Source organism: Lutjanus erythropterus, chromosome 8, assembly GCF_056507025.1.
Source record: "Lutjanus erythropterus isolate fLutEry1 chromosome 8, fLutEry1.hap2, whole genome shotgun sequence".
In the NCBI taxonomy this organism is placed as follows: Eukaryota; Metazoa; Chordata; class Actinopteri; order Lutjaniformes; family Lutjanidae; genus Lutjanus; species Lutjanus erythropterus.
In genome coordinates this window covers 6,683,926-6,710,210 of record NC_139324.1, presented here as the reverse complement: position 1 = coordinate 6,710,210, position 26,285 = coordinate 6,683,926, and the positions used below count along the sequence as shown (strand labels likewise).

Below are 26,285 nucleotides of genomic sequence, written 5' to 3'. Positions count from 1 at the left end.
GTTGATCAGTGTTTCCTCAAATGTCTTGTTTTGTCCACTAGTCAAAGATATTCAGTTTACTGTCAGAGAGGAGTAAAGAAACCAGAAAATATTCACTTTTAAGAAGCTGATTTTTTCCTCTTTTTTTATGCCGCTAACAGATTGACTGATTATCAAAATAGTTGCTGATTAATTTAATATTGAATTTGTGGCCAAAAATGAATAATGTGTCTGTGAGGTTTATCCAGTCGCTGACTGTGAGGTTGACTTCAGATGTGTGGTGTTTGGAAGACACGAGCTGAAATGCTGAAAAGTAAGCAGAAAACTTTGTACTCCTGTCTTAACAATACTGACATAAACTAGCAGTGCTGCAGACACAAGAGCATATTAAAACAAAACAAACATGAGTTTCCAATTGAACCCACTCACTGTGTAGCTATGACAACAATGGCAACTGCATGTCAGCATGAAGCTCTTCTCCTGTATGAAACAGCCGAGCACTGAGCTCACTGCTGACTGTGTGCCACACACACTCACACACACACACACACTGAACTCATTGCCCCCATCCCCTCCTCCCTGTCTCCTCCTCTTCGTTATCTGGTCCCTCCCTCTCTCCCTCCCTCCCCTCCCCTTCCTCTGTGCTCTGCCCTCCTCTCCCTCACTAGCAGGATCCAAAGTGAATGCTTGGAGAGCGCAGCTCCTCTACAGAATGGGTTGTGACACACAGCGTAAGGCAGACTCCAGCCAACAGATGAGCCAAGAACTACCCTCTCTTTCAGAAAAGGGCACCTGACAGCAAAAAAGATCCAAATAGGCCACGCAAATAATAAAATTTGGCTCCATTATACAGATGCCATTACTTAACTCTGAGATTTTATGGCATACATGTTGCTCACTTGCTCTACATTGAATTTCTGCATGATGTTTATAACCTGATATTTTCTTGGGGGTTTTTATAATGACCATGGAACACATTCAGCTGGATTAGTCGGTGCAGTGTCTCTTCAGGTGAGCACTGCTTCAGCCCTGTGAAGTAACATTCACCATTTGACAGCTCAGCATTCCTCTGGGCCTTTGGGTGAGGGTGACGTAATCCATCCTCGAGAGCCCGACATGGCACCCTCCCTTCCCCCCACCACAACACATTCCCCTGGCCTCAGAGACGGGGACAGTCAAACTTGGTAGGGCAACAACAGTGGAGGCCTTCAAGGTCATGAGTGAGTTAGAGCTGGATTATACTTCCAAACAGACGCACACACGGACAGCTGCGGATACCACTGAAGACTTCCTGTGCCAACGGCTGCACATGTAGAGCCAGCAGCTCCTTCAAACGTCGCTACTTTTCTCTTTTAAACTGTAATTTTTTCAGCTTTTCTGCTGAATCATGCATCACTTATTATAGAAATACAATAGGCCAGGGGTGCAACTATTAGTCCATGCATTTGCACATGTTTTTAACCCCATGGAGGAGAACTAAACATGATTTTTTCCAGAGCTGATGGAAGTAGCTAGTTAGCCATCTCCTTATTCCTTCCTATCTGTGCTGCTTGCGCAATAGCAACCAGGAAGCAACAGGTAAACAAACCACAGCAAAATTACTGAATTCTAGGAGCATTCCTCCCTCAACACAGCAAAGAAAAGGATTACCTGCAAGATTTTCGAGGCAGACCTTTTTTTATCATGGGGCCACGTCAGTAATGCACGAAAGTTTGAAGAGGAGGCATGTTGGACATGTGGACGACGTGGACTCTGACTCTCCTCAGTAAGATATTATGTTAGCTAGCTTGCAGTTAAAAGCCAAGACAACTCTGATTATACCTGTGCGCACGATTCCAGAATTGAGAATAAAAATATGGCGTGAACGCCAGTGTTTCCCATACATTCATTTATTCACGGCGACCTGACAGTTAAAACATGAGGATAAGAGCCGTGCTACAGCTGGGAAATAATGGCACATCCTCCAGAGACCCCCAACATCATGGAGCTGCTGCACTTAACAGGTGGATCATACTCTGAGCTGACACAATGCAACACACAAGACTCCGACAGAATGAGGGGAGGAGGACTCTGTGTTTTTACAATGATGATGCTTTGTGCCTTAACGCGGTCACAGTTGATCGACAGTGTTTCAGATACTGGCCTTTTAATGTGAAGACGTCGACCATATTATCATCACCATCTTGTTGCTGCTGTTTATGTATATATGTAAATCGCTGCATGTATTGTTTTATTTTACTTGTGTTATATATTTTATCCTTGTTCATTCTGACTTAAATTCATTATCTCCAAGTTGTATTTTGTGTGAAACATGAGGGAACTACAATACTAATTTTGCTGCATAACCCGTGTTTTGCAATGATAATAAATGACCTCGATTCATTAAGTCTGCTTGGAGGATGCGTTCACACACGCAGAGTAGATCAGTCTCTGTTGTGGCCACATGCGCTAGTCTGCGTGACCACAACAAACTGGGGGGCACATGGATGTTGGCACCGAGCCAACACATAGAACCTCTAAAGCCGTATTAAGTATAATATCAGCTGTAGTAGGGCAGCAGTGGGCAAAACAGAGGAGAGTCGCAAGCCAGCAGAGGTGAAGGAGGTATTAGAAGGTGGATGTAAAGTGGCTCGGTTCAGAGGCAGTGCACTGTCAGTCTGCTAGCTTATTGCACCTGCTAAGGTTGTCAAAAGTAAACTAAGTATTAGTATTGATAGTAGCATTTATTCGACATCACGTTTAAAATGATATATCTGTTAATTATAGTAGCAAAAGTACCAAAGCTGTTAAAAAAATGTCTAAATGCTAATTCAAGACATGAAGTTCAGTTCAGTCTTTTCTGTCCTGCCACAAAGTTGGCTTGCAGTGGAACCAGACTGTTAAGTAACTTTTTCTGTACCAGCACTGTGTGCAGATTTTTCATATTAAAAAAAAAAGAATATCCTATTTTCTGTGCCTTGGACTCCTGGGCTGAATAATTGGGACCACGTTATAATTTCCAAAGGTGCAATTATCGGCTCTAATACATGTCAGACAGCCAACAGTATACACCCAAAATACAAAATGACAAGGAGTTAAAGAGTAGACAAAGAATATCATCCAGCCCTAGTGTGATGATTCAACCCAGGATACATTTCCATTTATGAAGCAGTAGATGTCACGCACACAAGTTTTTATTAGTGTCAGACTGTGTCGAGGGAGAGGTTACACCTCACTTTTTTTTATATCACTGTATTTTTCAGTGACAGTATTATAACATTACATCATAATTACAAAAATAATAAGGATACTGCAGTCAAAAACATGATTCTATTGGTTTTCACTCTATTAGCAATGTAAGGGAACATCTTATAAAAGAAGAAATTATTAAAAACATAGATCTGTTTAGTGAAAATAAGATAGGTAGCTGTGTTTTGGGAGTAGTGGTCTACCCCATAATGTAATGTGATTCATTCTCAGAGACGAGGGCTGGATTAAGAATCTCAACAGAATTAATATGGCAGAAAACCCATAGTATATAAGTACACTAGTTCATAATGGAGGAAGGAAGCTCTGCATGGCTCAAATGACTTGTCTGACAGGTGCTCTTTAGTGAGGCGGGTAAAAAGTACAAAATGACCAAATCTAGGAAGTCTTGCTAAAATTACACAGACAACCATCCAGGAAAAAACACTAAAGCACTCCATCTTCTGGTGAAATGACACTATGAAGTTATTCTTCACACAAAGGCAAACAAACAGACGTATGGACTAAACGTCTTCATCAAGATCTCAACCCTGATGAAGTATAATTGTCAGCGTACCACAGGGTTCCACAAAAAGCAACATGATGTCCAACATTAACCAACTACTCTGGTCAGTTAAGTGCCTTTAAATGAGGCTCAACATTCATACAATTTCTCTTGACTGTCCTTTAATATTACAAAATGAGTTCATCATTCCGGCCTGTGGGAGGTGCTAGCCACCTCAACATGCTAACACCAAGTTTATCAGGTGAACCAGCAAAATAGTAAACGCAACATGAAACAGTAAAGCAGCATTTAAAAAAAAGTGAAACTTACAGCTTCAAAGTCTGGAGTATCACAACTGATCAATTCAAAACTTACTTTGTACTGGCCCTTGTTAAGAAAGCAGTTTGAAGTAAAAGGTAAACTTAACGCACACATAAGAGTTTTCCAGTGGTTTTGGGGACATTTCCATTGAAAATGAAGTTAATCCACTCGGTCTTCATGCCCCCAGATAGTGGGAGTAGAGGAGGACTTTTGTGTTGGTTCTTGCAATTATTAAACTTGTAGCATTAGCTTCTGCAGTAAAGCACATTACTTTTAATAAGCCAAAACTTTAACCATAGTAATGACTGTATTGCAAAACTTACATCATGGCAAATCTCTAGTGTGGAAAAACTTTCATAAGTTGATCAATTTAAAGTTAACTTTAAATGAGTGGTATGGTTTTAAAGCTTAAAAGATTTGGCTTGGACTAATTCTAAAAACAGACTGAAGTAATTTTCCAGTGTGGTAGCCTACTAAAACAGACATGCTCAACAGGCCCAGAGGTAGCAGGCGAAGACAGATATTGCCAGGCCACCTGCTATAGCCCTACATATTGGAAAGCCGCCTCCTCTGTTCCACTACTCTGACAATAAGGTTCATTTGAGGACACTTCTGTATGTGTGATGCTTACAAAGAGATCTGCCCCACCCCCTACAGTCACGCAGAGAAGGCATCTCAAGGCCATTCAAGCAATACAACACACAGACTAACACTGTATCTGTACTGAAAAGTCATTAAGATACAGAAACAGAGAAAACTTTCTAATTGTGTCTGCTACATGTGGTTTATTACACCATCCACATTAATCAGAAATGATTTCACTCCACCAGGATATTGATTCATACATTTGACACACGCATGGAGAGCCAGTGCTGCTGTTACAGATGTTGGTGAAGAGCACATCTTTTGACAGGTGGAAAAGGCTGCATTTCATTTAAGTGTTCAAAATCCAAGGCCTTGCTGGTTTTCTGGTACAAATGGACGTAGCTCACTCATTACTGTATTGATTACACCTGTGCTTTGCCTGTTATGATGAATACCACCAAATAAGCCACATTAATCCAGATAAGTGTGGTTAACAAGAGCAAAGAAAGTGATGCGCCTCGTTAATCACTCACTTGATGAAGAGTTTGATATTTTCTGATTTTCTCTGTTGTCCTGCTGATGCTCAACTCTCCGTGATTTACAGTGTCTGATGGGTAGGTGTCTCTAGTTGTTGCTGATGTAGCCAAAGAGTGCACTCCTCTGGTGTTTGATCTCTCAGCCCAGGCAGAGTCAGCTGCATGGAGCTAACTAGCAGTTAGCGGCTAAAGTAGACAACCGCTAACATCAAGTAAACCTTTGCCTCAACTTTAAGGGATTCATTAAGTTTCAGGATGGGCAGAGCAGCCAGAGGACATTACAGTGAAGACCAGAAAATGTTTCCTCTACGAAATATAATCTGGTTTCACCAAATTCAGTTAATAATATCGTAATCAGTTTCGTCCAGCAGCCAACATGAGTACAGGTCAAGCCCTTCAGCAGGCTTCTGAGAAGTTGGCCAGAGGAAAGCGCACTTAGAGAGAAAGGAGCTAAAACAGCTTGTTTCAAACCAGAGGGGTGAAAAGAGGGGCTGCATAAAGGGACAGTGTAAGATAAAGATGTTTTTGAACTGTGAATCATGCAAAGCTACTCTCGTGGCATCCCAGCATGAAAACGTAGAGCTGTAAATGAGCATAAAAGTTTCTCTTCAAGACTGTTTGACCACCACAGTTTCAAATCAACAGCAAACACCATAGGCATTATAACATTTGCTGAAACCATGCATGCAATGAAAAAGATTTTTTTCAAAAAGCACTTACCACTGAAATGCGTTGTAATGGAAGTACACCATGCCAAGGCCATATAAAAAGGCAGCATTCTGAAAAACAAAAAGAGTGATGGAAAATTGTTATTACAGCAACACTGAAGTTCTTTGGCACCAAGTATCCATATTTTTTCAATTTTGCTTGTTTAAAATGATAAAATGTCTGTTAGCTGAAGCTATAAAAAGTGATCTTAGTGCTCATTCAACATTTAAGTTCAGGTCAGTCTTTATTTTCCTGCCTGACAGTGCTCAGGGACATTTTCTGTACCACCACTGTGTGCAGTTTAATAAAAGTAAATAAATATGATCCTACTTTGTGTTCCTAGGACTTTTTTCTTCATGCTGTGGCATCAAAAGAGGTATTGAGTGTTGTTTCTCTTTTACCAGGGGTCTCAAACTCAAACTGGTTTGGGGCCACAGCTGATGTTGTCATCCCAATGGAGGTCTCATTTTTATGGTCTCTTAAAGGCATTTTTTTAAATGTTCTTTTAACATTTCATTTTAATGTATTTATGTGCTGCTGTAAAGCACTTTGAATCATTCTTGCTACAAGAAAGCACAATATTTCTGAAAATTGACTTTTACTGTTTTTTATTTCATTTACGTTAATGAAGAGGGATTTAAAATAGTCAACTAGAGCAAAAAATCAGGTTTAGTTTAATAATTTTTATGTTTTTCAATTAAAATGAGAATAATCATGTAAAAATTCCCAAATCATATTGCAATTTCAATAACAGCCAAAATAATTGCAATTGGATATAATTTTAAAATCATTCATCCCTACTAGAATTGTACCAAGTTTAGAAATCTGATATCATGACAACTCTGTCTATCACACTGTAATGATTACTGTCCACAACTAAAAGCTAGCTAATTATAGCCTTGATAGCTTGCTAACAGATGTGGATAGTTAACTCTTTATATACACCAATCAGGCATAACATTATGACCACCAGCCTAATATTGTGTTGGTCCCCCTTTTGCTGCCAAAACAGCCCTGACCCGTCGAGACATGGACTCTACTAGACCCCTGAAGGTGTGCTGTGGTATCTGGTACCAAGATGTTAGCAGCAGATCCTTTAAGTCCTGTAAGTTGTGAGGTGGGGCCTCCATGGATCTGACTTGTTTGTCCAGCACATCCCACAGATGGTTGATTGGATTGAGATCTGGGGAATTTGGAGGCCAAGTCAACACCTCAAACTTGTTGTTGTTGTGCCCCTCAAACCATTCCTGAACCATTTTTACTTTGTGGCACGATGCATTATCCTGCTGAAAGAGGCCACAGCCATCAGGGAATACTGTGTACATGGTCTACAACAAGTGTACATGGTCTACAACAATGCTTAGGTAGGTGGTACGTGTCAATGTAACATCCACATGGATGGCAGGACCCAAGGTTTCCCAGCAGAACATTGACCAAAGCAGCTGGCCTTCTTCCCATAGTGCATCCTGGTGCCATGTGTTCCCCAGGTAAGCGACGCACACACACCTGGCTATCCATGTGATATAAAAGAAAACTTGATTCATCAGTCCTTCCTCCATTGCTCTGTGGTCCAGTTCTGATGCTCATGTGCCCATTGTTGGTGCTTGCAGCTATGCAGACCCATACACAACAAACTGTGATGCACTGTGTATTCTGACACCTTTCTATCAGAACCAGTATTAACTTCTTCAGCAATTTGAGCAACAGTAGCTTGTCTGTTGGATCGGACCACACGGGCCAGCCTTCACTCCCCACGTATATCAATGAGCCTTGGCCGCCCATGACCCTGTCACTAGTTCACCACTTTTCCTTCCTTGGACCACGTTTGATAGATACTGACCACTGCAGACCAGGAACACCCCACAAGAGCTGCAGTTTTGGAGATGCTCTGACCCAGTCGTCTAGCATCACAATTCAGCCCTTGTCAAACTCACTCAAACCCTTACACTCACCCATTTGTCCTGCTCCTAACACATCAACTTTGAGGACAAAATGTTCATTTGCTGCCTAATATATAACACCCACTAACAGGTACCATGATGAAGAGATAATCAGTGTTATTCACTTCACCTGTCAATGGTCATAATGTTATGCCTGATCGGTGTATAGAGTACATTTGTTTCTCCCAGTCCATTTTCCAAATGTCTATATTCACTTTTCTTTCATTCAAGTGTATAACCAGGTAAAAGACAAAACACATCATATTAGAATTAGAGTGAGTCGAGTTACACAGCTGCACTCAAGTCAGTGAGTCATACAGACTCAATGAGCATAAATCAATGCATTTTCTTCATCAACATAATTATGTTGTCACTTCTTTTCTGCCCTAAAAGTATCCCCTTCCCACTTAAAGACCAGTTAGACCAGGCCTATTTTGACAACCACGCCACATTCTGGCCAAGGAGCCCCGCTTCTGGGCTCCAAACTCTGCTATTTGCATCACTGCTGTTACCAAGAGAAGTCTGGTCCACACCATGATGGAACAGAGGGTGGGATCTCACACCCTCACTGCACTGTGTGTAATCCCGAGGAGCCCAGAGCTGTCAGGTCTGATCACGATCGAACCCTCAGCACCTCTGTTTAATGGGCACTCCAAACAGTGAAACATCAAACCAAACGGGCCTATTCATCCACACAGAGCATGGAGAGAGGACAGGCTGGATGCCATCATATCACAGCTGATTGGACAATTTAAATCCAGGCCATGAGCATGAACTGTAGACAATCTAAACTGAGGCAAATACTTCTGGATATAATGACAAAACACTCTTATTTCCTTATAAAATCACATCACACCCATGAAAATCCTAAGCAGCTAAGCTTGTCTGAGCAGCAAAATATTAGCTAAGTTAAGCAAAAGCAAACATGATCGAAACTGGATACGAATCAGGGCCAAAACAAGACCATTATTTTATTTAGCAGCCAGATCATTCAAATCATAGCTTGGATGATCTGAAAAAAAAAACAGATAATTTAACGGGGCATCCCTGTGGCTTGCTTGGTTGAGCGTGAGCCCATGTGCTGGAGCTCAGTGAGACTCTTTCCTCTCACACTCTTAAGCTATCCTCTTAATAAAGGCTGAAAAAGCCAAACCAAAAAAAAATAAAAAACTACCAACTAAATTAAATATGGATTTTTGCAATATTAATTTATATGCCATGATAGAGAGACACACTGCTGCGAATGAACAAAGCAGAGTTCACACAACATGATTTTACCCTCACTGTCCACTCCTTCACAGATTTTGGAAACAAAAGCCCCCAGAACAGAGGCAAATGGGTTTTCACCCCTGTCAATGAGAATCATTACGTGTGAACTGTTCAGAAACATGGCTCAGAGAGCTCACTGATGCCTCACCGACGCCCACAGAGAAGTCAAGCAGGTTTAATATCTGGCTGTGTCAGGAGCTAAAGGAGCTGTGCAACAGCTACAGCTAATGACAGATACTGGAATTTCTAATTTCCACGTCAGTGTATCCCTGACCACTATTTTTGAGGGGATGTCCCCATATAAACCAGACTTTTCCGTCTCTTCTGTGCATCAGTTTATTTTAACTGATAATTAGAAAATGGTCTGGGGGCCACACAGCACTCTATCAGGGTATCACTGGGCCGCGGAAACAATAGTTAAGATGGCCGGAAAAAATAGTGGCAACCCAGGACTTGTTATCTGAGAAGATTTAATATCGGATCTTTGACACCAAAATGGAGCATTGCTCCAACTCACCTTCCAGTAGTCCGACTGTAAACTGAAGTACCTCTGGTATGCAGATAATGCTGAGATGAGGGAGAGACACAGAACATAATGAACAGTTAGTGACAATGTTAAATGCCCAAGATATACAACTCAGCAGCATTTTCAACACTTCCTATTGTGAAAGTTTTCATGACAAGCACAAAATGTCTAGTCTCAATCTCTGTGATGGTATGTATTCTTTCTTAACACAGTGACAAAGCCTTGTATTACTGCACAATGGTGGTTTACTACAACTGCCGTAATAATTATGTTTTATTGGAATTTATGGAAGCATACTGTCATTAGTGTAGTGTGTCCTGTAAGGAACAGGGCAGTTGGTAAGTGTGTGCGGTGTGCAACTGAGGGAGTGTGAGCAGCAGGCGAGTGACAATAATGTTCACAGTTGTCAGTGTGGCAGTAAATGTACAGTTCAGGTTACAGTGTGTCAGCTAATAAACACTGGGGCTTCTCAACACTAAGAAAAGTCTCATTTGTCTGCATCCCATTAATGTGGCGATGCAGTTATCGTCACACCCCTAATCTCAATAATAATAAATAACAGCAACCACTTTTCCGTGCTAGTTTTGGCAGTGTTAAACTAAAAATTGAGTTCATAAAATCAAAGCAACAACAGCACACATCAAATTACTCCCCATGAAAAACTAGCTATCAGTTCAGTCCACATCAAAATAACAATAAAATAAAGAATTTAAAATCACACCATATCAATAAAACAAAAGAAGAAAAAACAAGCCCAACATAAAAATCAGAAAATAATCAACTGATCCTGAGACACAGATTTGGAGAGGGAGAAAATAAATGTCCACATGGAGACAGAGACTCTCACCTTTTGGATAGTCCTCCAGCAGCAGGTTGAAGTGGCCCAGCTGACAGAAAATGTCAGGGTCCACTTTCCCCTCTGCTTTCAGGATGAGGGCATCATAGCAGCTAACAGCCTAAAGGACAGAACAGCAGCAGGGTTAGGGTTACAGGGCTGCTACATAGCTGCAAAGAAGAACAGAGTTAAAATGAAGACAAGTGTTAGCTTGACCTTAATGCTGAGGCCAGTAGCTCAGGTTTATTAGAGGTGATGACACAGCTGGCTGTGCATTTTTCCAGCCTTCCAGGCCTGATTTGCATGATACCAGCTGTATGCCCAAATATGGACCTCGTCGGTTGGTATTTGAACAACAGCTAAACAAATGACTCTTGATAACCCAAACTGCAACCATGAAGAGGCATCCTTAGTGTGTGCGGCCATGTGTGTGTACATCTGTGTGTGAATCAACAAAACAATTACATTGGATGCAATGTGTGTTAATAGAATTACTATTTAGATTAATAAAAATGGGTCACTTTGTGTTGAACAGAGCATCACCTTCAATGCAAGTTAATGTTGAGCTTTGCCATCACAAAAATTAAAACCGATACCAACTACAAGTTTCTAACATCAAATGACTCAGCAATCTATTTGTCCTAAGACATGAAATCACTGGTACAGTACGGTACGATCTTGCAGGGTTCAATGGGAAGCATCCATTCTGTTTCTACATCCCATTTGTCTAAAAAAAAAAGGGTGACTCCATCTGTGTTCTTTTTTAGGCTTTTCAACCATTTTTTCAAGCTTTTCACGCCAAGCCGTTAGCAAAAACAGCAGTGATGTAGGTTACAGTGCTGATGGCTTTCCCTCCCTAACCTAGGGGTTTAGAAGTAGTAGAGCTGCAGCTAACGATTTCTTTTCATAGTCAAGATTACTTTCTCAAGTTTTAAGTTGTCAGAAAATGGCGGAAAATGTCTATCAGTGTTTCCCAAAGCCTAAGATGACGTCCTAAAACATCTTGTACTCACAACCCAAAAATTTTCAGTTCACAAGTAATTTTTTTTTTAAATGTAAGAAGCTGAAATCAGAGAATTCTGACTTAAAGAAAAAAATAAACTCAAACCAATTAACTGATTATCAATATTGTTTTTAGAACAGCATTTTGATTCTAAAACATATGTACTCGGACCAAAATCTGAATGTTTGGACTTGAATACATAAGGAACACAACTGGGGAAACTAGAGAATGACATAGAGACCTGAAAATAATACTACTAACAACAAAAATAATGCACCCGCCCTTTAACAATGTCATGCTTCCATTTGTAAAATGATAAGTGATGCACTCAAGTATTCAGTATTACAAAAGAAGCTGAGGATCTCTCTCACACACATTTAGATATCTGGAGCCGAGTGCACCAGCTGGGCGTACGCCTGGGCGTTATTTGGATGTCCAACTTAGAACAAACAGAAAGTTAAGACCAGTTTAAGGTTAAGATGAATGGACAAGTTAGACCTAAGTTCTGTGTGTGTTCCGCCTGGGTGTAACTTTTACACCTAGTGTGGAGCAGGCGCAGTTAGAAACTCAGACTTGTATCCACGGTAATTTTAAGGGAATCACACAGCCAGAAAAGAGAAACAAGGATAGCAGCTCATCTTGTTTACAGGATGATTAACAAGAGGGCATTCAGAAGAGAAACAGTCATCCATGACAGGACAAATCTGCTCAATATATTCAGAAAGTGATAGAGAGGTTTCATTTTAGCAGACGAGCACTGTTTGAGTTAATTAAAGTGCTCTCCCCTTAACTGCAGCATCTGTTGGACAGAAACGTGGCACTGACAGCACTCAGTTTTATGTCAATGGAGCCTTTCAAAATACTATGAGAGACATGACAAATGCATGAATTTCTTTTGTTGAAGTGTGCTGCATTGTAAGACCAGGCGCAGCTATGACCGTTGTCAGTCAGGCTTGGTGCACTCGGTGTAAATTCCAATCACAAAGTCAGACATACTTAAGTCTGGCTTAAAAGTTAAGAGCTTCTTACTGAAACCCAGCTGGTGCACTCGGCTCCTGGTTATAGGCTCATAGTCAGCCTGTATTTGCTTCTATGTTTTTAGGAACTTAAAAGAACCATCTGATGCTTTTGAATCAAATGTTTTTACCATCTACTCAGCTACAGAAACCATTAAATACACTCAGTGAGCATAATATTGGTGGCACTGATTTACAGCACACAGCAGCAAGTACTGTAAGTATGCCACCAAAGTAAGTGGAATATTTGTTCACAATAGAGCAAATACACACTTTACTAAGCCATATTTTCAGAAAATTGATTCTGGCTCTTATCACACGATTCCACACAAATTCCTTACACATTTTTTCCACTAAACAATTCTTTTGGGTTTTTTTTTAGTAAAACAACTAGTAAGTCACATCCCTCTCTGGACAACCCCATATGAGAGAAGAGAATTTTATTAGCTAGCTTAATGAGTATCATCTCTTTTGCTGAATCTTCATTAATGATGTGGCATTTAAATATATCAATACATGTATACTTACTAAAAGAGTGTGTCTAACTTCATTGTTTTGTTTTACGTAGAGTGATGGTTGAGTGTTGCCTCTAAACTGTCACCGGCTACTAGTGGTGCTGCAGCTCTGGCACACAGCAGCCCCTCTCTCTCCCTGTGCTAATGCCCCGATGGCCTGGGTGTCAACATCAGCAAAGTGGAACAGATCACAAGTAACCAGTGTGGTTTGGCAGTGTTCTGATCTAGAAAATTAAAATAAGGTATGTAGGCTGTGGCAGAATAAACTGGTATATAACCACTCGGCTGAAGCAATGAGTAACCACATTCAGCACAGACATGTGGGCGTTAACCTGCAAGCAGAGCAGACTGCTGCTGCTGCTAGCATTGCTAATGTTAGCCACATTGTGAAGCAGCTAATGTCAGCTTCAAGTAAATGAAAATTACCCACAGACACTGTGATCCTGCTCAGTCTGGAAGGATAATGCATTAACTGCTTTTGTAGGATAATGTGCAATGTTCATGATGGACAGTACAAAGTGCCACACATGTTAGCTGCATTTACAACGTGACTTGGTTATTGAAGAATGTGATTATTAAATTGTGTTTCTACTGTTTTAGAAGTGTTTCCTTATTTTAAAATTCCTGTTTAATCATCAGGGTTGCCAGGAACATCTCTATATATCACTAACTAGAGCTGCAACAATTAATTGATAATTAAATTACTATTTTCATAATCGATTATTCGTTTTTTTTTTTTGTTTTTTTTAAGAAAAAAGTCAAAAATCTCTTGAGAAAAAAACTTAAGAATGCCTCTGATTTCACCTCCTTAAATGTGAATATTTTCCAGTTTCTTCACCCCTCTCTGACAGTAAACTGAAAATTTTTGGGTTGCAGGCAAAACAAAACATTTGAGGACATCATCTAAGGCTTTGGGAAACACTGATTCTGATCAGAATAATCATCTATGCTCACATCCACAGGAGGAATAAATAACATATATGGAGTCAATGGCCCTGTTAAGTTCACCAAATCTGCTTTTCAGACATTTTTAATATATAACGCCCCAATTTAAATTAAAACTTTTTAGTTAAAATTAAACTTGAATCTCTCATTTGAAGTGTCAATAATTCATTTACACCCATCTCTAATGTTTTTATAATTAAATTTGTCTAAATATGTCATAAGTCTGGCACTTAAACATCTCACACATCATACTAATAAATAAAAATATATTTTTAAAAATCTTAATACAAACTTGTTCTATTCAAATTTGTAATTTCTTAGCTCTTTAGCTTATGCCCCCTTTAAGCCCACCAAGTAAAAATGCACATTTGCACATTTATTGGCTATTTAACAGCATAATGATATATACAGCACAGAAATGTATAAATTATCCATGCTTATCACGCTTCATGTCATTGCATTAAACCACATTAAGCAGCTATTGTTCTGATGCAGCGTGTGGTCTGTTTGCTCTCAGGTAAACACTCATTTTGATTTTAAGAGCAACAACATTCTCTTCTTAATATAATATTCTAACAAATGTCTTATTGACAGCTCTGATCACTTTAAGTTTGATAATAAATGAGTACTAAGCAAAAATGGGAGTACAAATATGCAAAAAATGTTCTCTTCTGAGGGAAAAAAAATCACAAAAGTTGTTTGGCAACTTCTCCTTGGACCAGCAGGCACATGTCACACATTTGCTTCGATAACTCTTCATATCTACAAATCTGAGTGGCTGACAATAAAAAGTGTCTTTTATTTAACAAACTGCTTCATTTGAAGAAACATCACACAGCAAAAAATGCAGGTGCACTTTTTTAAAATTTGACTCTAAAGCTGCAAGTGGCTTTATATGAACATTTACCATAACAATTCCTCACACTTCCATATCAAACAGCAAATAAAAAAAATTAATTATGACACACACTTTGGAAGTGTTGGGACAATGCCAAGCTATTCTTTTACTTATGAATGTGTGCCACAGAGGTTAGCTAAGGCCCCACAGAGCACCCTGCAGAGACAGAGTGATTCAGCATGCAAAACAACACGCTTACACACACATCCTCCAACTGTGAAAACTATAGGTACTGCGAGGGGACCACAATGAATCTATGTTTCTTACATTTAGCTGTGTTGACTCAGTGCCTCATGCTGAACTAATACCCTCCCTTCCCCCACATTTTAAAATGGTAGAGTCCAGAAAGAGGATATAAAAGGGAACCTGGTATCAATAGAGATTTATTCCACCACAGTAACACAAACATATTTAATGTGACTCATACATGTGATCTTACGATGAAGAGCTGGAACATTAATGACATGCTGTGGAGAGGTCTGCCTGGCTGTTCAGGTATCCAGCACAATATGAAGGGTAGCAACAACAAAATGGCAATAACTGTGGGCATGGCTAGGCCACCCCAAACAAACAATGTTAAAAGGGATAGTTCACACAAAAATGAAAATTCAGCCATTATCTACTCACCCTCATGCCAACTGAGGGTCAGGTTTAGTGTTTTAGTCCACAAAACACTGCTGGAGTTTCACAAGAAGACAGCACTGCAGAATCTCCCCTACCAAAAAAATACTGCGCGTCTGGTGTAATCCAAGTCTCCTAAAGCCCTGACATGCCAATCACTTGCGTGTATCGTCATATCACACACACCCAGTTCAGACAGTGTGCACGGGAACACGGCTCCAAGCTAAGGATCTACAGTGAAGGTTTAGGCTAAAGCAATGGTGTAAATGACATCTTTCAAGTCAACTTGACGTGTTGGGGCTTTAGGCGACTTGAATTACACCAGATGAGCAGTGTTTTATGGAGTTTTCTTGGTTTGGGAGATGCTGCAACACTGTTTTCCTGTGAAACTCCAGCAGTGTTTTGTGGACTGAAAAACTAAACCTGACCCTCACTCAGCATGAGGGTGAGCAGATAATGACTGGATTTTCATTTCTGGGTGAGCTATCCCTTTAACAGGACAAAACTTAAACCATAAACCCAGAGGCCACATGCTCAAGACACAGATGAAGCACAGGTACCACCAACAGTGGTAATATGGACTGTATCAACATGATTGCTACCGTATAGATACAATTGATAAAATAGATTGATAGATGGATAGATAAGCAATTCCCAAACTTAAGAATGCCTCTGAAAATCTTCTGCAGTCCACCCAAACCTTTAATCACAACTCTGGTCAACACATGAGACTAATCAGACCAACGACAGGCTCCATTCCAGTGTTAATGTGACACGTCACCAAATTTAGTGCAACACCTGTTTATCTAAATCAGATAACTGAAAAGTAACAAGTAATAACATGATTTAAATCCCCTGGCTTAATTTTATTAGTTCTGATTACTTTTATTTAAAATTAATCAATCATCAATATTTTATGGCCATTTCAAACTTATGGAATTAAAACTTTAAACATTTTATTTATTTTTCATGACCCCTCTATGCCCAGCTGCAGTTCTGTACACAGTCATTACATATGGGGGGTGGTAGGGTTGTAAATCACAGGTTTCATCACAACACAATATCATACAGATTCTTTAGGCAAAAAAAATTTTATTTGCAGATATCACGAAGTCTGCCGTGATATGATTTTAATTTGATTCAATTCAGAGGCCTGTGATCGATCTCAAACAATATCACGTCTCCATTTAACACATTCAGTTACATTCATGAGAAGCAACTAAATTATGAATTGACAATTTTATGACTGAACTCTTCCAGACATTTGTGACACAGAAATGCCATAGGGATTTCAAAATAAAGGCATATCTTAAAGATAACGATATAGATTGTATTGGATTGATAAACACTGAGTCGATCTATCGATCCAGATTGAAGTATCGTCGTACCCCTAGGAGGTGATGCAATGATTTCAACATTCATCTGTTGTAACTTCACTTCTGGAGAAAATTAGTTGTCAAACTCCAGTGTGACACCTCTGAAACTGTCTCCGCATTATAGCAACCACAGAAAAATACAATGCTGAAGAACCAAACAGCCCCAGACATCCATCGTACATCAGCACAATATATGTTGGAAACAAAGTCAAATTGGCTTCAAACTCTTAAACAAAACTTACATTGTTCTGTCAAATAAAAATGGGTCAACAGGATTAATTTGCGTTTATGAAAAGTAGCCTGATCCATTCTTTAAAATGCCACAGAATTCAGTTTTACCAAACTGACAAGCAAGAGCACAAACATGTTGTAAACAGAAGTAGATATTTCTGTCAGGTAGGACTTTTATATTAGAGCAGACAACCAGTATTAATCTAATTAAAACAGGTTGCTCATTTTTAGTGTGTCATTTGATGAAAGCTGTTGTGGAGTCCAAAGTCCAATTCCAAATCACACCAACACTTACACATCTTTCAGTAACCAATTGAAAACACTGGATGATTTATACATGCATGTTAAGACCAAACTTTGTTTGTTTGCATGCCACTACTGCTTTTACTGTGTCTAACAATTGCGTGTCCTTTACCTATCTTTAAACTGTATGTCCTGTTTGCTTTTCTGTAGTTTAGGAAGCCTTTTAACACCTTGGCCAGGGACAACAGTTAAAATTCTCAAGGGTTGCAGTAGCTCAGTCTGTAAGGACTTGGCTTGGGAACTGGAGGGTGGCCAGTTCAAGTCCAGTTTGGACCAAAAAGTACAGAGTGGACTGGTAGCGGGAGAGGTGTCAGGTCACCTCCTGGGCACTGTCAGAATGCCCTTCAGCAAGGCACCGAACATGCAACTGCTTCACTGTTTCTGGGCAGCATCCATCACTATACCACAAAACTGCATGTGTAAAATAATTAACAATCGAGTGAAAAACACACTAATAAGGGACGTTCTTTTGCCATTTTATTGCCATAGGCATGTTTCACACAGACTGACTAACTATGGCTTAGAGAGAAAAGATAATCAGATTCAGTTAGACGCCTAAATTCATCTATTGCACGGAGCAGTTTAGTTCTTGACTATCTTAAGTAGGACTATGGCACAATGAATTTTACCCTTTTCTTAATAAAAAAAAATGGTCCTCAGAGTGACTGCATCCAACTGCCCAGCTTCATTTACCCCAGCAGAAAACATGTCTTTTGGAGAAATTCAAAAGTTACAAGGACATTTTACTAGAAAAGTTTAGCCAAGACTGTTACAATATATTAATATATATATATGATATCAGAAAACAATTGCAGTGACAGTAAACAGGCTTAATCCCACCATTGAGAGGAGCATTAAAGACGTTCCAAATGATAGAAAAATATGGTACAAGATGCCAATCATTGCTCTCTCCATAACAATCTTAGCAAACCACAAATTATGAGCCATGTTTTCCCCTTTTTTTGTTGTTAGGGGGTATTGATCAGTTGATGGCACTGATTGTTAACATGGTAACATGGGTCTTAAACCTAAGTCCGCCAGGAGGTAAGACGTTTATTTTTATGGAATGGTTTTACTTGCAACAATCTAATCTATGAGAAATACTAAGACTAGTCTAACACTACAGACTCATCTAAAATATCTTTGTGACTGTGTGTTTATTAATTTGCACTGCCCCTCTCTAAATGAACTAAATAAAACCAGACAACAATACTAAAATGGCAACAACTGAGTGCATTGCTAGACCTAATCTGAAAAGTACACGCTAACAACACACTTAACAGGCAAAGCTTGAACAAGAAGCCCAGAAGCCACATGTTGAAGACACACAAGCAGCGTTAACGGTGGTAACACAGACTGCATGGACACAGCTGCCGTTTGATGTGTGCATCAAGCATTATTACACCGTGAGTTCAGAGGGAGCCCCTGACTTATAATCACTCAGCTTTGTTCCAAACACTGGACGCCTCCGTCGTGATGTGGGGTTTCTGCGGATACTGATTAGCTTAGCCACTGCTGCTACTTATGTTAGCTAGCAAACGTTTGCTAGATATTTTCTTCCTATCCCCGCCATCTTGGGCCAATTCAAGCAGCCATTATTTTGCAAAGCTAAACTACCGCTATGTGTTTGTTTCTCCCTCGACAGTGTCAGTCAACTGCAGCCGTTGTAATGCTCGCTATATGTGCGAGGGAGGGAGGGAGAAACCCGCTGGACAGTTAGCCGCTACATGCTAACAGCGCGAGCTGACGCACGAGCCAAAAAGGCTGCCGTTATTGAGGACGGGACGGACGGTTTAGTTAGTGAGATAAATGTCAACTTAATGTCTCTTCTGTCCGGAAACATTAAAATAGTGCATATGCACCCCTCTTCTCACGTCTGTTGTCATACTTTTGCAAGTAACAACAGTTAGCTTGGTAGCAAGGTGTTAACCTCACCTTCGAGCCCCTTGACTATACAGCACAACAGTATCAGCAGCTAGAATGTGCTTTTTTCACACATGCCTGTCTCTCTTTAAGAAACGTGCTAGTACCTAACAGTCATGCTCTGACAAACACGTTTACAACAGTCGGTACAATGCTATTATGTAGCATGGTACCTTTTATCTCAACAAGGGTGGAGATTCAGATCGTCCTGCAGTTCCACTGTGGTTGTGTTTGCTCATTTGGGCCTGTTTATTATTGATAGTAAGTATAGAAAGGTAGCTAAAGGAGTGGTCTTGTCCTGTGCTCAGTGGTGCAAATGTTACTTAGTAAATGCAGTAATCTCGTCCATATAACTCAAAGCTGCTGTTCTAACCAGACACTGGTTCAGATTCAAAGTTGTGAAAATTGAGGCTTGTGTATGTGGCGACTAGCCGTGTAGCGAGAGTGGCGTTGGGAGGTCTGTACCACTTATTTCAGGTGGGATCTGCACTAATCAGAGGAGATAACCGACAGAGGCGACTGTGATCCTATTCTGTGGCATACCTTTAACAGCAAGGCCTTCGTTCTGGCGCCATCTTCTTGAAGCCTATGAAATCCAAACAGTGAACTGCAAGTAGAGGACAGACAACACACAGGCGGTTCCGTGTTACTTGGGGGGGCAATCGTAATCATATTTGTTGTTTCAAACTGAGTGAAGAGAAAAATATAGTGCAGAAAAGAAGCGGGTGCGAGTGTTCACACAACAGATCGTCTAACCTGTCAGTCCCGACCAAGCTATCTTTTTCTTGCGCTGTTAGCTTCGGAAAGTCCTCTTCGATTTCAGTCGCTGTTCCCGACGCCATTTTCTCCTCGTCATTACCAGCAACGCCGAGACTCCGGGCAGCAGCAGAGGCAGCGGCTGTGAGCGACACTCCGCACGATTTCATGGAAAAGAACTGGGAAGATCGACGGGACCGAGCAACTCCGGCAAAACGCAATGACAACGAAAGTGTTGCACACCTATCCAGGACTAAAACGGGGCGTAGCGTAATTCTTGCCAAATCCTCAAGGAAATGATCCCTTCAAGTTACCTTCCACACTCCTCATTGTACATCGAAACACTGCATGTATTCCAGCGCCAATATATGCATGAAGTTGATGTAATGTTGGGTTTTAGGAGTGAGTGTTACTTGATAATATCGCAAACTTCCCCAACCATCGGCTCAAAGTTGTTGTAATTGTGTCACATAGGCAAACGCACGCCGCCACCGTCGGCACGCCCTCCGCTCGCCCCGACCAATCGGCGGCTGGCGTGTGCCGTCACGTGACTGTCTCCAGTTGATGTGTTGCGAACACGCGGACGAACACGCTCACGCACACATCAAGTGGGCATCCAAGACCCGCCTCGAATGCTGCCATTGGTTCCTCACGCTATATTATGATTACGTAACTGCGTTTTAAAGCAGCTTATTGGTCAAAGTAGCTGTCATTTTTGTCTATGGGGGGGCAGCTGTCAAGGATGTTTGTTGCAACGTTGCACATACACAGTACTTTTTGAAATATATATAGATAGATAGATTTTATGTGTTCTTATGGTAAATTTACCATTTTGTTTAGTTTGTTTGCTACTTTGTGAAACTGAATTATCATATTATATATTAGCAAATAAGTTCTGCACACTTTCCATTACATATAAATACATATGGGAGACAGTGCGATGATTTCAATATTAATATCGCAAAGCAGGGAATTGTGTTGTTAGGTATCCCACCAGTGTATTTTGATACACAAAAAGGCCTTTATTTTTATTTGTTGAACTGAATGAGCATTTTTATAGCCTAATGAAGCTTGCTTAGTTAAGGTAAGTTAAGGTACTTCAATCAGTGCAAATCCTTTATTGTAATTATCTTTTCTATCTGCTACAATTTGTTATACTGAGGGACTAAAGTAAGCAAAACATATCTCAATAAGTATGCAAGAAATCTGATAACACAAACCTTCAGACAATAGAAGAAAATTATAAACACACTAAAACCTATTTGAAAACAACAAAATTTAAGTATAAAAATAAAATTTGAAAATTGCCATCTTGTGGCTTAAAATTTAAATAAAGTCTCTAAGAAATTCTCAGTGACTCTTTGGTTAAATGTTCATATAAAGTACCTACTTCAAGAAGTGTTGCCAACTTTTCTGCAGAATAAAGCACTACTTAAATGTTTGTAAAAGATTAACACCACAGATTTCACTTCTGAAGAAGACCAGTTATCAAACTTCCCTGTGGCTCCTCCACATAATGTCCCATGACTGCTTTGGTTCAGTTATCAGCAATCATAGAAAAATACACTACAAAATAACCAAATCACCCAAGACATCCACCACACATCAGCACAATATATGTTGGAAACAAAGTCAAATCAACAACAAAATCTATACCTCGGTTATACTTATAAAACTATTTTTCATTAGTTATTATCATTATTGTTATATCATTATTATTATTAAATCACGTTACAGTTTTTACTGCATATGATAAAATAAGAAATATAATCAAGAAAGGGTAAGAGAATAATCAGTTATATAATTAAAATACATTTTAATTAGTTATTTTGTTTAATAGTTGTAGCAGCAGATGTACAGTTTTGCTTAATCTTATTTTTTATTTTTCTGTATGCAGGAAAATGGGTGAATGAATAATTAAGTCATAAAATTAAAACGCATATTGATGAGTTATTATTATTATTATTGTTATTATTATTATTATAAGTGTTATGAGTGTGTGAAGATTTCATTTATTCATTCATTCATTTATATTCAGACTTGTCCCAGTGTTGGTTTCTGTTTTACTTTGACGGTCAAAATTATGCATATGACGCCGCGCGCACAGGCAGACAGGCGGCTGAGGACAGAGCAACTCACTCCAAAATGGCGAACCGCGACAAGGGTAAGCAGGCCTGTTAACTCATAACATCTCTGTCTGAACTGGGATACCGGCTATTGTCAGCATGACTCGCACACGAGACATGTTTTCAAAGTGTAAACTTACATTTGGGTGCCCTTATAAGTGTCTCCGTCCCGCTTAAACGGCGGTGTCTTCAGACGTAGCGTTAATAGCTAACTTTTCAACTGTCTCTTAGCCTCACTTATCTTATCATGCTAACTTACTGTCTGGCCTAAGAACTTTAACAACTTCCCAGTGTAGCAGTTAATGAAGTTGTCGTTTGTTACGCTATGTTAAACTCGTGTAAGGTAAATGTATGAACTGACACGGCTCATCACTAAGTGATAGCAGTATAGCGAATTAAAATGTTAAGTTAGTAACTGTAGGCAGATTAACTTAATGTTACTAGTACTGCCCTTGTAGCCTGTCACCACTGCAGGACATCTCTTCGTTATATATGCAGACTGTTTTTCCTTATTTTTCCATGTATGTAAAGAGCTGGAAGAGGAGATCTACGACAAAGTTGTAGACCTGACAGAATATGCCAAACGTCAGCGATGGTGGAATCGCCTCTTCGGGAAGAACTCTGGACCCGTAGCAGAGAAATACTCTGTGGCCACACAGATAGCCATAGGTGGAGTGAGTGGATGGTAAATATTCTCTTTGGAAATGCATTGTGCTGCCTTCAGGTGCTGCTCATCAGCGGCCCCATTTAGTTTTCTATGGATAGCTATAACAGAAAACATTTTGAATGGCTCAGAGATAGTTCAGTCCCATAGTCCATTCTCGAGTTCCTAAATTAGTTTAATCACTCAATGATTTTTTTTTTCCTGGTCTACCTTTCTTGCTTCTTGACCGGTTTTGCCAGATTGGTTTAGTGTTTTTTTTTTTGTAAATGAATTCTTAAAGAATAGTAATATTATTGTGGTTTGTTACATTTTTTCAATACAGCTTAATAACCGACAACTATTTAAGTATTCACAAGTGGGCTAGAATGCAAATAGGATGCTACAATGCAACTGCAAAACTTTTTTTCTTTTTCTGCTCCCTGCCTGAAATATCAAGAAGAAGTAAAGGGACAGCGTGAAAAACATAAAATAATATGTTTTTATCTAACTTGGTCAACTGCAATGAGCCATGACAGCATGCCTCCACACACACATAAAGAGGAAGAGAGAGAAGTACACACAGTCCCATGCTATCAAACAGCCACACAAACAGTGATATTGCAATGTTACAATGGGTTTCTGTTATAATGATTATACAGATTTGATAGCCAAATTTTAACCCAAACAGTGCAATGCAAAACAGCCCCTGTTCTTGAGCCATGTCTTAGGCAGACAAATCTCCTTTTGTCATCATTTAAAAGGGCTAAAAATGAACTTTATTGATCCTTTTGTTCTGCAACTGTCCTGAATTCTACTTTAGAAAATGTAAGAGTTGACAATGATGGTACAAAATTGAAGCTGTTTTTATTTACATAATAACTATTGTTACTTTGTTCAGATCTTTGTGTCCCAGTCACTATTTTTATTGTCCCCGGACAATGTGACATCCTTAATTTTGAGCACTGATCCATGAAAACAAATTCCATGCTCTCTAACCAGTCAATTGTGCATTTGGCATATCATACCAAAGGTTATAGTAGTAATTTTAAAAGCAGTTATTTATATAGGGTGAACCTTAATACTCTGTCTTGATTAATTGTAGGTGTGTAGGATATCTCTTCCAGAAGGTTGGAAAAGTTGCTGCTACATCTGTAGGCGGAGGTCTTCTGCTGTTGCAGGTATTCTTTTATCAGTCAGCATAAACGTGAACACATTATGCCTCTCAACAAAGTAAATATTTAGGTGGATCTGCCTCTACTTCATGTTTCATTTGCTTGACTCTTTCTCCAGATAGCTAACCACAGTGGCTACATCCAAGTGGACTGGAAGAGAGTAGAGAAGGATGTCAACAAAGCTAAGAAGCAGTTAAAGAAGGGCACCAACCAGGCAGGCCCAGAGCTCAACACATTTGTTGAGAAGGTAAGATTATTGGGTGTTGTTTAGTTTTGATTGTCACATGAAGAATATTTTGCCTTGTGGTCAGAAAGCTAACCAGATGACTGCAACATCCATGGTTTGATTTTGAAAACTTAACTGTACAGTATGTAATACACTGACTATCCATTATTATCTCATAGAGCTTCAGTTGAAATAATAACAACCATCAGTACCAACATGCTAAAGAAGAAGCTAACTGTAATCACTGTGCAACCATATCTGCTCACAAAAGTCTAATAATACAGCACTATTTTCTTTGTGTAACTGAGGCCAGCCCTGCGTTTGAAAATTTCTTATAGAGTCACAAAAAATGCTTAATAACCAACTATATAACATGTTAATGTGAATTAAAAGGAAAGTTCACCCAGAAATCAAAATCCAGTCATTATCTACTCAGCCTCATGCTGATTGAAGGTCAAGTTCAGTTTTTTAGTCTACAAAACTCTGCTGGAGTTTCACAGGAAGACAGCATTGCAGAATCTCTGGTGAATGGTGACCTGTTTTCAAATGTGTGAAACAACTGAAAAAAACAAAACACTTTAGTTTTTTTTTTTTGGTTTTGTTTTCTGTTTGAAAACTGGTCACGATTCACTTAAATTGTCTGGAAGATTGCGCAACACTGTTTTCCTGTGAAACTCCAGCAGAGTCTTGTGGACTAAAAAACTAAGCTCAGCCTTCAATCAGCATGAGGCTGAGTAGATAATGACTGACTTTCTCTTCAATGTCAGTCAAGAAGGTAACTACTTTTTATGTCGAACCATATTTTCTGTCTTTTTCAGACCACAGAGTTTGTGAAGAAAAACATTGTTGTCACAAGTGGTTTCATTGGAGGGTTCCTGCTCGGCCTGGCATCTTAGGGTCTGCCAAATGACAAGAGTCTGTGTTTCTTGGATCTAACTGAAAAACTCTAGGGAAAAAATATCAATAATTGCTGGATTGTTTTTAAGTGTTGAGCAACCAATTTCAGATTAGTTTGTAGCTATGTGTTTCTACATAAGCTGCACATCCTTTTGTCTACTTAAATACTGTAACGCCATGTGATGAGCACTGTCATGGGCTTCTTGGTTAGACCAGAATGTCCCTCTTAAAATACTCCACTCTCAAGGCCAAATAATGATACATATCATGCTAAATTAATTGAAAAAAATGCAAAGGCCATCAGAATGTTTTCATTTTTATTTATTTATTACCAAACTGGCATTGTACAACAATGAAAGAGTATGCACTGTTATTGCTGCCTTGTGTGCACAATTAAGCCAAGTCAAGTGGATTTAAATTGGACCTCACATGGAAGGTGGTGCCCATAGGACTCTACCAGTGCCAGTGTTGGATTTTTCCTTTCCAGATATGTAATCATTCATCTCCAGGGTTAGAGTGCTGATGGATGTGTGATTGTTAATGCCTTTTGTACAGGAGCTACATGTTTGATGGGTTTCTCAGCCTCCCCTGCATCTCTTTTTTATTGTGTTATGTCTAGCAGTCAAATGATGCTTTAAGTGATGAAGGTTGTGGTTTGTGTTCTATATAAGTTTGAACAAATAAAAATAACACTTATTTGAATTGTTTCTCATTTATTTTATGCAGCAGCAGTACAGAATTTATGGCCTGTGGGCCGGAATGTTTTGTGTATTTATTTTTTGGCTTGTTTATACCAATTAGTAAAATGTAAATGATCTCCCTTGACTGTTACTTGGGAAGTTGTTAACCTAAACACACTAAAAGAGCTTAAATATCCTATCTCCTCTGTCCATGGCAGGAACAGTTTATAGTATATCAATCATTCCAGTATTTGAGTGACTACATGATGGAAGAAGTTTGAGCTGTGTTTAATGTTGTATAAATGCATGTATATTAAAAGTGTAACTAACGCAAGTGTCTGTCTTTGCACCAAGTTAATTTAGTTAATATGTCAGTTAATTTGATAGACATAATTTCAGTGGCCAGTTCATTTTTATCTGATTATTATTGATATTTACTGTATACTAACCCTGACCCCTGGCCTCCTTTCATTTTGCTAAAAATGGCCCCTGGGCAAAACAAGTTAAGTTTCCCTGACCTTGAGT

The 26,285-nt window shown here is 39.4% G+C and overlaps 2 protein-coding genes across 3 annotated transcripts in view; one reads left to right on the top strand and one right to left on the bottom strand.

The window, feature by feature from the left end:
- Positions 1 to 20,670, bottom strand: part of kdm6a (lysine (K)-specific demethylase 6A) — a 71,412-nt gene extending 50,742 nt beyond the window's left edge. Inside the window, exons 1-5 of one of the 2 annotated variants that reach the window (XM_084724352.1) lie at positions 20,017 to 20,670; positions 19,804 to 19,867; positions 10,442 to 10,550; positions 9,586 to 9,635; positions 5,872 to 5,930 (exon numbers count right to left, since the gene is read on the bottom strand). In XM_084724352.1, the coding sequence (XP_084580478.1) occupies positions 5,872 to 5,930; positions 9,586 to 9,635; positions 10,442 to 10,550; positions 19,804 to 19,867; positions 20,017 to 20,186 (452 nt within the window). In that variant the 5' untranslated portion in view covers positions 20,187 to 20,670. The remainder of the gene's footprint in view (positions 1 to 5,871; positions 5,931 to 9,585; positions 9,636 to 10,441; positions 10,551 to 19,803; positions 19,868 to 20,016) is intronic. The other variant, XM_084724353.1, reaches the window with a different exon arrangement.
- Positions 20,671 to 22,024: 1,354 nt separating this feature from the next.
- On the top strand, positions 22,025 to 25,782 carry fundc1 (FUN14 domain containing 1). Its single transcript, XM_084724351.1, has 5 exons — positions 22,025 to 22,180; positions 22,674 to 22,827; positions 23,888 to 23,963; positions 24,076 to 24,204; positions 25,002 to 25,782. Exons 1-5 carry the CDS (start codon positions 22,162 to 22,164, stop codon positions 25,077 to 25,079), a joined length of 456 nt encoding a protein of 151 aa, XP_084580477.1. The 5' UTR covers positions 22,025 to 22,161; the 3' UTR covers positions 25,080 to 25,782.
- The last annotated feature ends 503 nt before the right edge of the window (positions 25,783 to 26,285 follow it).